The sequence below is a fragment of the Lipotes vexillifer genome, unplaced genomic scaffold (genome assembly GCF_000442215.2).
Source record: "Lipotes vexillifer unplaced genomic scaffold, Lipotes_vexillifer_v1.1 scaffold1775, whole genome shotgun sequence".
Lineage (NCBI taxonomy): Eukaryota > Metazoa > Chordata > Mammalia > Artiodactyla > Lipotidae > Lipotes > Lipotes vexillifer.
Window position 1 is genome coordinate 531,660 of NW_006780221.1, and position 13,438 is coordinate 545,097.

The 13,438-nt window shown below is 42.0% G+C and overlaps 1 protein-coding gene across 1 annotated transcript in view; it reads left to right on the forward strand.

The window, feature by feature from the left end:
- Positions 1-13,438, forward strand: part of CCDC38 (coiled-coil domain containing 38) — a 42,215-nt gene that overhangs the window by 3,610 nt on the left and 25,167 nt on the right. Inside the window, 4 exon segments of the mRNA XM_007453351.1 lie at positions 4,389-4,554; positions 6,222-6,286; positions 8,673-8,836; positions 8,948-9,028. Coding sequence (XP_007453413.1) covers positions 4,389-4,554; positions 6,222-6,286; positions 8,673-8,836; positions 8,948-9,028 — 476 coding nt within the window.

Here is a 13,438-nt window from a genome sequence, read left to right on the forward strand (position 1 = left end):
GAAAAAAAAAAAAAAAAATTCCTCTTTCTCCACTTCCACAAAGATTGGAATAATAAGAATCAGCCCTAAGGTGAGTCAGATTCCCCAAATTTGTATGGATATTGGTGGTCAGTTCCTCTCAAACGACCGGGTTTCAATAACTTTAATTCAGTGTTCCTTAGGAAAGCTAGTTGTCACTTACCTTTCCTATTCTTTTCAAGTGCTGTGGTTATTCACAAGACAAAGTGGACCAGAAAGAGGACAGATCTGGATATCTACTCTGAAGAAAGTATAAGCAATTATTTCCCTATCAGTCTATCATCAGTAGGCACTTCCCATACATTATCTGTGCTTGGAAATTGCAACAAGGCTGTAAGAAAGGTATGAGTATCCATACTTGATAGAAGCAGCAGCTAAGGTGCGCTGAGTTTACTCGGGTAGGCCTAGGAGAAAGAGCTGGGTGGAGTCAGAGGCAGGATTCAAACCTGCCTGTTCCCAAAGGCCAGGGTCTTTCCACAGTGCCATTCGTGCTGCCCCTATGATGACACACATCAAAGGACCTGACTCAGTCTTTTATATAATGTGGTGACCACATGTAATTGCATAATGTTAGAATAATGCAAGAATTAAACCAACCAGCATGGTGTTCACTTGGAAGAACAGTATATTTTATACCCACATCCTCTTAGATGTCTAATATTGATAGATATCTCAAACTTACCATGTTCTAAACTGAAACTTTGCTCTTCCCACCCACCCCTTTCCCCAGAGACAGCCTTCTCTGTCTCTGTTGATGGCAACTCCATTCTTTATTTCCTGGGCCCTTTATCTCATACCCCACATCCAAACCATCAGCCAGTCATGTAGTCTCTACTTTCCAAATATATCTAGAATTTGACCGCCTCTCACCACTTCCACTACTATCCCAAGAGACCCCATAAGCTCTTGCCTCTCAATGGCTGTAACCTCCCAACAGGTCTCCCGACTTGGCCCTCAACCTCTTCCATAGTCTCTTCTCAGCTCAGCAGTCAGAGTGATTCATTTAATGATCTTTATTCCACGGAGTAAATGACCTACAGGGCCCTTGTTGTCTCTTTGACCTTGGCTGTCACTCCCCTCCGTTCACTGTGCTTAAGCTCCACTAGTTTCCTTGCTGTTTCTCAAACACACCAAGTATCTTCCCTCCTTAGAGCCCTTTCTCCATGAGCTTACACTTACATAACACTGTGCTCCTGATGCTGTCCAAAGGGCGGGACATATGCTAACTAACTCCCCTAACAATCCCACAAGGTAGGTGCTACTCTTACCATCTCTTTTGAAAGATGGGGAAATTGAGGGGTGAGGAGGAAGGAGCATAATGAGAGTCCATGCTCTTAATCACAAGCCTATAAAACTGTTGGCTTGCAATCACACACCACCATTTTCAATCCCTGGTTTTCTGAGCTCTTTATCTTTTTCATCCATCAGAAGTTGGATTTGTACATGTCTTTTTAGATGTGAATTTGCACACATTTGCTGTGCAATCCAACAACATTTTCCCTCTCATTTGGGTACAGAGCCTTTGTTTAGTCATTCTGCTATTTTTACTTTGCACAACGAAGACATTCACCAGCTTCTACTTATTTTTCCTGCTTGGTACACCATATTGGTTTAGTTCGGGAACTTTATAATCCCTTCCTAAGCATAGCTGGTTCTCTTCTCCTTTATGATCATCACCAGCCCTTCATTAATCAATAGGGGGATTAATACATAAGGAAATATAGAAGTATAACAACTTCTAGAGACCACGGATTCTCTTTACGTGTGCTATGAATTACCCAAGAGATGAAGTAAGAGCAGACATCTGCTATTAGCAGTTGGCTTAGAGGAATGAGAACTTCCAGTTTTTCTATGAGTGAAAAAGTGCCAGAACCTATGGATAAAGGTGTTTATTGCAGATAGACTTTGAGGATAAAGGGAATGAGAGTAGGGATGAGGAAGGGGGTGAATTTAAATAGAAGGATTGAAGAGGGGGAAATGTGACAAGAAAGAGGTGAGCAGAATCTTAAGGGTGGGGATGAGTGCTGAGCATAAATTTAAGAAAATCTCCTGCAAATCTTTAGTATTAGCCATCCAAATTCCAAATACATCAACCCAACAGATTGTTATCAATTTTTCACCAGGCTTTCTTTTCTACCTGTCAGAATGAACCTAATGCCTGTGAAAAAACTTCAGTAATCTGGAAAAGTATAGTATCAATGTTGTAGGTTTTTATTAATATTTTCTCTTTTATACGCTTTAACATATTTTTTTTCTCCTGTTCATCTTTGTGTTTATAGTCACCAGAAGTAAAAACACAGGCTAATTAGTAATGATTAGCACCTGGTAGCTCCCATTTACTGAATTCATCCCGTATTCTAGGCATCCTGCTTGGTTGTTTATGTACAACCTCATTGAATCCTCATGAAAGCCTTAAGAGGTGGAACTGTTATTCCCATTTTATGGAAGGAAACTGAGGCTCAGAGATGCTAAGGGATTAAAATGTAGGCTCCATGAAAACGATGGTTTTTGTCTTTTTTTGTTGTTGTTCTTTTAAAAAAAAATTGCCCTCTCTCCAGCACCCAGAACCGTGCCTGACACACAGTAGGCAGAAATATATTTTGAATGTTAAATGAACTTGCTTACATATCTGTAAGTACCAAATCAAGATTCAAAATCAGATTTGTCCACTCCAAAGTCTGCATTCCTGATCATCTGCTACAGTGCTGCTGGGACATTTGGGTCTTAAATGTGACTTGTTGAGATTACGGAGGCTTATGTCAATATTTAAACGGGCAGGTCTTCCCTGGTGGCACAGTGGTTAAGAATCCGCCTGCCAATGCAGGGGACACTGGTTCAAGCCCTGGTCCAGGAAGATCCCACATGCCGCGGAGCAATTAAGCCCGTGTGCCACAACTACTGAGCCTGTGCTCTGGAGCCCCGGAGCCACAACTACTGAAGCCCGCTCACCTAGAACCCATGCCCCACAACAAGAGAAGCCACCGCAACAAGAAGCCCCCGCACTGAAACGAAGAGTAGCCCCCGCTCACCGCAATTAGAGAAAGCCCACGTGCAGCAACGAAGACCCAACACAGCCAAAAATAAATTAATTAATTAAAACAAAAATATTTAAACGGGCAGCCTGAGATAGGATGTTTTGTCCCGTTGTTCCTGTTGTGAGCACACCCTTTTATATAAATTCCTGAATACACTTTTTCCCTCAAATAAAAACATCATTGCTATTTTTTTATTGTAAAAATTACATGAGCTCATTGAGAAATTTGAATGATACAAAATATATATATAAAAATCTGGACAAGGATTAGCATGAGGCAAGTGAGGTACTTGCCTTGGGTGCAAAATTTAAGGGGGAGGCAAAAACTCAGCAATCAGAATAAGCAACATTTTAATTCACTATTGTAAGAAATTAAAATTAATGCAAAAAAATCCACGATGAACAAAGTATCAAAATTTTAAATAAAGACAAGATCAGTGGGCTGGGACGAAGGTGTGGCAAGTAAGGCACTCACTCGGCACTCACTCTCAGGGTCATACAAGTACAGAAGCAGATCCATGGTTCGGATTTCATGAGGTTTGCTTTGCTTATCACTAGAAGTAAAGGTTGATTACAAAAATTTTTTAAATCCTAATTAGAACGAGGGGGAAAAAATCTAGAAATGCTTACTAACCAATTCAGCTGTGAGGTCATGGTTTTCTGCATGTGTTCTATAGTTTGAAAGTATCCGATATTGAGAAAAGATTCAAGAAATGGGAAGCCTGATTTTTTTTAAATGTCTACTGGGGAGGTCCATTTGCTCTCAAGTTTTCAGTTCCACAGAACCAATCCTTTCAAATCGGTGGAATCTCCAAGAGATCTGCATTTTGAGCAAGACGAGATCGTGAAAATAAAACCAGAACACTTTCCAGTCTCCTGTTTGTGAAGTTTATGTTTAATCAATGTTGAACGTGCCTATCTTTGTGCTCAGCTTCATATGAGAAGGAATTGAAAATTGGCACAATCGGGCTTCCCCGGTGGCGCAGTGGTTGAGAGTCCGCCTGCAGAGGCAGAGGACACGGGTTCGTGCCCCGGTCCGGGAAGATCCCACATGCCGCGGAGCGGCTGGGCCCGAGAGCCATGGCCGCTGAGCCTACGCGTCCGGAGCCTGTGCTCTGCAACGGGAGAGGCCACAACAGTGAGAGCCCCGCGTACCACAAAAACAAAACAAAACCTGGCACAATCCTTCAGACAAAAGAACTTGAAGTTGCTTGTTTAACGAGTTAGTAATGAGAAAAGGGCTTGTTGCAGATGGTAATTTTATATACAATCACTATTTTAACACAACATTATTTTCGTATATTAGAAATTCTGTTAAACTCTTTTGCTTGGGCAGGAAAAATTTATGAACCGCGGCATGAAAATCTACCACAAGTCTACTTTTTCATCCCAAATGAAGAATCGTTCACACCTGGGCCAAATAGGAATCTTCACTGACACAGGTGGTACCTCAACTGAAAAACTGGGGCTAGATCCCACTCTTATTCTCAGATTAACAGAAGGTAAGGCTAAATTACTGTTTGATTAAGAATATTGTTTTGAATATTTACTGTTAATGTTAGGTTTGGGGGCTTTTCTGGAGGTGAGAAAAACAAAGTATGCAGTCTCATAATATGGTAGGGGGTCTTTGTAAACGGGGGTTGAGAGTTGGGAGAAAATCTGTTTTAAATAAGAAAACATACCTTTTCCAAGAAATAGACTTGGGCTTTCCTGGTGGTCCAGTGGTTAAGACTCCATGCTTTCACTGCAGGGGGCGCGGGTTCCATCCCTGTCAGGGAAGTTCAGCGGCTGCGAAAAGAAATAGACTGTGACTCATTTTCGTGGCTCTAAGGAAGAAGGTCATGGCCAGAATGACACAGCATTAGAGCTCTTAGCTCTGGCCTTTTACACTCAGTTCTACCTTTTACACTCATCTCATTTCAGATGTTGAAATACAGAAACTTTCTAAAGTGGAGCCTTGACTGTTCAGGCCGTGAAACTCTTATGTCCAGAATCGGGAAGCTCATAGAATTAAGCAAGTTTGCCTGTTGTTGAAAAAAACATAACCTGTTTTAATGTTCTTTGAAGGCAACCTGTTAAAATAGTACAAGCTATTCATTATTGCTCTATGAATGAGGGCAATCTGGTCATCAAAATGTCATGGGCGTTTCTTTTCTTTCTTTTTTTTTTTTTTTTATTCGGTACGCGGGCCTCTCACTGTTGTGGCCTCTCCCGTTGCGGAGCACAGGCTCTGGACGCGCAGCCCCAGCGGCCATGGCTCTCGGGCCCAGCCGCTCCGCGGCATGTGGGATCTTCCCGGACTGGGGCACGAACCCATGTACCCTGCATCGGCAGGCGGGCTCTCAACCACTGCGCCACCAGGGAAGCCCTCATGGGCGTTTCTTACTCATCAGATCAAGAAGTGTCTATAAATGAGATTGCTAGCAGTTTGAAGCTAATGAGGTTAAAGTGGTTAATGGTACGATGATGGAGTCATAAAATATTCCCCCAAATGTGTCTTGTCCAAATTTTTAAATTGAAAATTAAAAGGAAGGAAGGATGAACACACCCTATGGAGTGCCCAGCATTTGCTGTGGTAACTAAAAAAAAAATTTCTTTGGCTCCCAAAATCCATGTACTTTCCCAAATTGTGGAAAAAAAAATTTTTTTTCAGAGAACAAGAAAATCACTTAGGAAAGGACTTCGAATTCAATGATTAATGTAGAAGAAGGAAGCCATGTTAACTTATTTAGAAGCTCTTGGAGGTGTATATTCTGCACTGTAATTGTATGAAAAAGAGGCAAATGCTGGGCAACACGTTGATACCAGTGACTATACCTTTCTGCCACTTGTTAGCTGTGCAGTCTTGGGCAAGCATCTTGACATCTCTGAGCTTCAGGACCTCACATACAGGATGGGGATAGTAATAAGAACCTTACTGGGGTTATTAATAGAATTAAATTATATATTTTAGAAGTCTAGTGAAGTTCCTGGAATATGGGCATAAAATAAATGGTAGCTAATATTATTAAAGTAATTTTTCAGTGGTTAGGAAAAGGTTTACCTGAAGGTATTTTTTTTAAGTCAGATACATACTGTATGCAACAATTTAATTACATACCTTTTATTTTATACAACATCTTTGAGGGATAATGAATCAAACCTAAGTCTATTTCAATTTTCTTTAAAGGTGCAGACACAAAAAGGACTGTCCATGAATTTATTAATGACCAGAGAGACAGATCTATGCTCGAGGTAGTTAAAATAATTTCTTTCTCCCATTAGCCGAATAGAAGACTTCCTGCATATACCTGCCAAATTTTCACCTGGACATTTTATTTTTCCATTTCATGCCCCAGATACATTGCCTTTCCTACCTTGAAGATCTAGCCTCTTCTAAACTCACTTCATTCGGGGCTTTTGTTCTCATCATTCCACCAACACCACTTCTATTGCCAAATTCAAATGGTCATTTCACAGTCTTCCTTCTACTTACTTCCAGTAGGTATTGGCTCAGGTGATCACCCTCCCTTGAAACACTTTCTTCAGCTGATTTCCGGGCCTCTCTATGTCTTGGTTCTTCCACGGCACTGGCAGCTCACTCCCTCATAATTTTCTTGTTCCTCTTCACCCTGATCTCCAAATGCTGGAATGCCCAGGGCTCACACCTCACCCCATGCTCTATCTACCCTCCTCCAGGCTGGAGGCTTTAAATTCTACTGCCCTGTTAACAGCTTCCAAGTTTACTTCTCTAGCCTGATCTTCTTTCCTAAACTCCAGACTCACAAATGCAACTCCAGACTCAACAACTGTAATCATAGTTCTTAACATCTCACTTAGATGCTCCGTAGGCATCTCAAACTTCGCATTGCCAAAGCTGCCCCTGCTATACCCTTCCTGCCCCTGCAGATCGGAATCTCAGGCAGTGCTCCCTATCTCTGTAAACAGCAATTCCATTTTTCCAGTTGTTTATGCCCAAAATATTGGAGTTATCCTCAACTCCTCCTTCTTACAGCCCACACCCAAATATCCTTTGGAATATATTTTTTTCCAACTATATCTGTAATCATGCTACTTTTCATGACCTCCTCTGCTGCCACTGTAGTCCGTGTTGCCAGTAGCTCTCGCATGAATTACTGTTAGACCTTCTGAACACGGGTCTCCTGCTCGCACGTTTGCTCTCTGAACTCAGCCTGTCCTCCACACCTGCCCCTCCTTTACTGAAGACCTCTGATGACTTTTCTGGTCCCCAGCTCACTCACTCTCTGACCTCATTCCTACCACTCTCTACTCTGTCACTCTGCTCCATCCACACTGGCCTCCTTGCTGTTCCTGGGACACACCAATCATGCTCTTGCCTCAGGACTTTTGCACAGGAGGCTTTTCCTTCTGGGAGGAACACTTCTCCCTCAGATATCTGCATGATTTGCATCCTACTTCCTTCCAGTTTTTGTTTAATTTTCACCATATCAGTGAGGCTTTCCTGGGCTAACCCCCTGCCCTTGCCCACTGGTTCACTTGTTCTCCTTTAATCGACACCCTTGCTCTACTAGAATGAATACTTCGTAAAAGCAATGCTGTTTATTTTAGTCACTGCTCTATCAGTACCACTTAAAACAGACCTAGGGGGCTTCCCTGGTGGCTCAGTGGTTGAGAGTCCGCCTGCCGATGCAGGGTACACGGGTTCGTGCCCCGGTCCAGGAAGACCCCACATGCCGTGGAGCGGCTGGGCCCATGAGCCATGGGCCCTGAGCCTGCGTATCCAGAGCCTGCACTCCACAACGGGAGAGGCCACAATGGTGAGAGGCCCGCGAAAAAAAAAACCGCAAAAAAAAAAACCAAAAAAAACCAAAAAACAGACCTGGCACACACTAGGCACTCAGTAACTACTTGGCAAACAAAGTAATAAATGAAATATTTTGGGGTTGTAAACTTGGAGTATCTAACTTTTGGTTGTTGTTTCTTTAAAGTTATCTCATTTCCATATTCTAATCCATTTATATTATAATATGTGTGACTTTGTTTATACTTTATTTTTCATGCATGGCATTAAAAACCCAAGTGGATTCTTATATTATGTACTAAAAAAAAAAAAAAAAGCAGCTAGCTATCAAAGTTGTATTTGGGGATCTAAACAGGATGCTCTGAGGCTGGTTAAACACCCCCACACCTACTCCCTACTCCCTTGGAGGAATCACTGGAACCTTACTCTCCCGTGGTACTTTCTACAGGAAAGCTTTTGTGGCTACAGACAGCCCAATTTCCCAAGGCCCGGAAAGTATTGGAGGGACACTGAATAATACTAAGTAGACTTGCTCTTTGGAGGGATATGAACCCCCCCCCCTTTTTTTAGGATAGAGCCTGAGGGGATACGTAGCTATTTTGATCTGCAGAACCATTTTGGAACATTGAACCTCTTTATAAAAGTGAAAAAAAGGCATGAGTCTCCGTTCTAACTATCCTGAAAATAAAATCCCTACATGCAATGAAGGCTGTAGCCCCAAGATTGGGCATACTGTTATTTCTAATACAAGTGATCACAGACCAGGCCAGTTATTTTTCCCTTTGTTGTGAGACCATTGAAATGTGCTAGAAATGTGGAATCATGTTCTTGATGCACTTTTGTTTTCAATATTCCTAGTATGCTCTGTCAACCAAAAGAAACACAATTCAAAAGTTTGAAAAACACGTAACAATGAAGGAAAGACAACTCATGAAAGCAGAAAAAAAGCTCAAAGAAGACGCAGTGGCCTTTGAAGAGTTCCTTCGAGAAAACGACCAGAGATCTGTGGATGCTCTTAAAATGTTCGTTTTTTCACTCTGGCCAGATCGCCTTTTTCCCTCCTTCTTTCTTCTTTTTAGTTTCTCAGATCACAGCCCAATACAAAGCAAACTAACAAATCTGTTTCTTTTCAGTGCAGCGCAAGAAACTATAAACAAACTCCAAATGACAGCAGAGCTGAAGAAGGCGAGTATGGAGATACAGTTGATGAAAAGGTGAAGCCGGGCACCGTCTTCTCCTCATCAAGTGTCCTTGCCCCACTGAAACCTACTTGTGCCTGGCAAGACCTCAGTGGGACTAATCCTGATCAGTTGATGATTTCATAAATATTATCACATTTTAAAAATAAATAATCTGTCGATCAAGGATTATCTCTACCTGGGTGCCAGGACACAGTGACCTCTGGCTGAAACATTTCTCTAACTTGTCGTTACAGAAACCAAGAAATTAGTTGAAAAGAAGTAAACCAATGTCAGGAGTAAACAATAAATTATTTTCTAAGTGTCCTTTTATCTTCTTTCTAAGGCACTGTCCTTCCCCCATTTTAACATCTCTGAAATTGGGGTGCTTTTATATTTTTACAGTCATCTTACAATTAGAATTGGGAGTATTTTTTATATTTATACTTACACTTAGTTGAAACTAACTTGGTTGATATTAAAAACTGGATTTATGTACCAATTTTTCTTAAGTCAATCTCCCAAGGCAGTAGAAATAAAAGCAAAAAATAAACTAATTGGACATAGGCAAACTTACAAGCTTTTGTACAGCCAAAGGAAACAATAGACAAGACGAAAAGACAGCCTACAGACTGGGAGAAACTATTTGCAAAAGATGCAACCAACAAGGGCTAAATTTCCAAAAAATACAAACAGCTCGAATAAGACAATAACAAAAAAACAACCCAATCGAAAAATGGGCTGAAGATCTAAAGAGACATTTCTCCAAAGAAGACATACAGATGGGGACTTCCCTGGCGGTCCAGTGGTTAAGACTCTGCGTTCCCAATGCAGGGGGCATGGGTTCGATCCCTGGTTGGGGAGCTAAGATCCCACATGCTGCATGGCGCAGCCTAAAAACAAAACAAAACAAAAAAAAGACATACAGATGGCCAACAGGCATATGAAAAGATGCTCAACATCTCTAATTCTTAGAGAAATGCAAATCAAAACTACAGTGAGGTACCACCTCACAATGGTCATAATGGCCATCATTAAAAAGTCTACAAGTAGGGCTTCCCTGGTGGCACAGTGGTTGAGAGTCTGCCTGCCAATGCAGGGGACATGGGTTCGCGCCCCGGTCCAGGAAGACCCCACATGCAGCAGAGCAGCTAGGCCTGTGAGCCATGGCCGCTGAGCCTGCGCATCCGGAGCCTGTGCTCCGCAACGGGAGAGGCCACAACAGTGAGAGGCCTGTGTACCACAAAAAAAAAAAAAAAAAAAAGAGGATGAGGAGAAAAAGGAACTCTCCAACACAGTTGATAGGAAGGTAAATTGGTGTAGCCACAATGGAAAACAGTATGGAGATTCCTCAAAAAGCTAAAAATAGAGTTACCATATGATACAGCAATCCTACTCCTGGGCACAAGTCCAGAGAAAACCATAATTCGAAAAGATACACACACCCCAATGTTCATTGTGGTACTATTGTCAGTAGCCAAGACATGGCAACAACCTAAATGTCCAGAGGAATGGATAAAGAAGCTGTGGTACATATACACAATGGAATACCACTCAGCCATAAAAAGGAATGAAATGCCATTTGCAGCAGCATGGATGGACCTAGAGATTATCATACTAAGTGGAGTAAGTCAGAAAGAGAAAGACAAATACCATATATCACTTATATGTGGAATCTAAAATATGACATGAATGAACTTATCTACAAAACAGAAACAGACTAACAGACACAGAGAACAGACCTGTGGTTGCCAAGGGGGAGGCGGGTGGAGAAGGGAAGGATTGGGAGTTTGGGATTAGCAGATGCAAACTATTATATAGAGAATGTATAAACAACAAGGTCCTACTGTATAGCACAGGGAACTATATTCAATATCCTGTGATAAGCCGTAATGGAAAAGAATATGAAAAAGAATGTATCTGTATATATATAATCAAATCACTTTGCTGTACAGTAGAAATTAACAAATTTTAAACTATACTTCAATAAAATAAAATTTTTCAAAAAAGAGTAAAAAACTGGGATTTATAATGACAAAAATTACAGGAGCAGGAGTTGGGATAAAATTATTCGAATACCAGCTACTCTTGTTAAAACCCAGATATTTTCTTCTATGGTCAAGTGGATGTCAACTTGGTCTAATTTTAAATATCTCAAGAAGCTTCCTTCTGTCACATCCTTAAACAGAAATTTCACGATCCAGGAGACACTTGGTATCGAGTCATGCTAAAATTTGTTTTTTCTTTTTGAGGACTCAGTGTTTCTCTCTTTTCTAAAACTCAGTGTTTCTCTCTTTTCTAAAACTAAGTCCTAGACTTACATCCCAGACTTTTTGGGGAGGAAGACAATAGCTTGTCTGAAACACAGCAAATGAACTGGATGACAGTTTCTTGGAAACTATTGCTACTAACAAAATGTGTGTTTCAAACGCATTCTGGCTTCAGCAGCCTCTTTCGTCAGGAGCCTAAGGTTGAAAGTGCTCCAAGATGAAGAATCCTGTCCTACCTTCCTTCCCTCCATGATGTAATTAGAAGATTCTCTTTATAGAAATAGAGTACCAGCCTCTATGTTTGCATAAAGTACAGTAATTATACACAATTGCCACCCAGTTAAACCTTCCAAACAGCCTGGCCATAGAGAACTTGCTTGTCATTTATGTGTCTTGTCACCCTAAAAAGGTGCAAAAGGTCATGAAAAACAGGCTGCTAACAGAGCAAAGGGATGCAAGCATCTGCTATTTATTTCCTCTTCTCTTTTTGGGCTCAGGATGACCCACAGAGGTCTTCTGCTGAAGGGAGGGCTGGACATCTGTTTGCACAGAGAAAGGGAGCTTACTCTGAAGCTTCTGCTTGGAAGCTGTGCAGTTCTAGCCATTTTAATCCTGTTCTTTGTAGAACATCAGAGAGGCTTTCAGTCTAAAAATACTGTGGTGGTAGAATGAGGGGTTCCCAACATCTTTTGACGGCTGATACATGAGCCCGCCATTTATTGACTCTTCAGTATCACTCCCAGCAGGGCTTAAGGGAGGTTCTGAGCAAAAGAAGGACTGAGGCTGAAGACAGAGGAGTAATATTGATAAGGGTATTGACAAGGGTATGGATAAGGCAGGCTCTGAAGGATAAGAGTGGAGCTCCCTTTCACAAGGACCTTCATTGTTATTTTCAACATTCCTTCTGGGTCCATTTTGTAACATGATTTTCTGGGAAAGCAATGCAAGGCTGGGGGAAGGCTTTCTGTCCAAGTCACCGGGTATTGTTGAGATTGTGAGCATCTGAGTCAGACAGACCCAGGTTTGTGTGCTGACTTTGCTCATTTACCACACAGATGACTTTGCAAGTCATTTCTTTCTTTTTCCAAAAGATAGGAATAACAATATGTATTATTATTATTATCATCAGTATTATCCTGTACTGAGGATGAAATCATACATGCAATGTGCCCTGCACATTACCTGATACATAGATGCTCGCTGAGTGTTAGTTTCCCTCCTTCTTCTTACATAAGTGCCATCTTTTGCTGTCTTCTAATTTCTCCCTATGTCTGAAACTTAATACAAGACTTCCCTCAGAAATAAGGAGAGTAAATCTATTGTTACCAAGCAAGGGTTCACTGCCTGATGCACATAGCACCCAATACTATGGCACGGGCTTTTGAGTAATGAAAGAGCTTTACTGCGAGGTTGACTGACAAGGAGGCAGGAGGCAGGGCTAAAATCTGTCTCCCTGATCCAGGGTTTGGGGCGAAATGTGAGGGGTTGGGGGAATAAGCTGATTGGCTAGTCTGAAGTCAGTCCACGTAAGCTACTCGAGCTGCTAGAAGCCAGATTTTCCTCATTTAAGGACTCTTCTCTTTGTAAAGGGCTCTGGTGGCAACATTTCTGTTCTCTAAGTTCGTAGACTGAAGATTCTTTGTTCTGGGGTCATCCTGGAGACATGGCTTCCTGTCTAGCACATGCACAGTGCCGGCTTTAAAATAACTCAAAGTTTGATGAATCAACAACCTATTTGAGGCAAACCAGTTTAAGTTGGTCAGTGTTGTTGTTGTTGTTTTTAAATATTTATTTATTTATTTTTGGCTGCGTTGGGTCTTTGCTGCTGTGCGCGTGGCTTTCTCCAGTTGGGTTGAGCGGGGGCTACTCTTCGTTGCAGTGCGCGGGCTTCTCATTGTGGCTCTTGTGGCGGAGCATGGGCTCTAGGTGGGTGGGCTTCAGCAGTTGTGGCACGTGGGCTCAGTAGTTGTGGCTCACGGGCTCTAGAGCGCAGGCTCAGTAGTTGTGGTGCACGGGCTTAGTTGCTCCGCGGCATGTGGGATCTTCCCGGACCAGGGCTCGAACCCGTGTCCCCTGCATCGGCAGGCGGGTTCTTAACCACTGCGTCACCAGGGAAGCCCCTGGTCAATGTTTTACATGCTGTTTCAGTTTCCTTTTTCTTTGTACATCTCCTCAG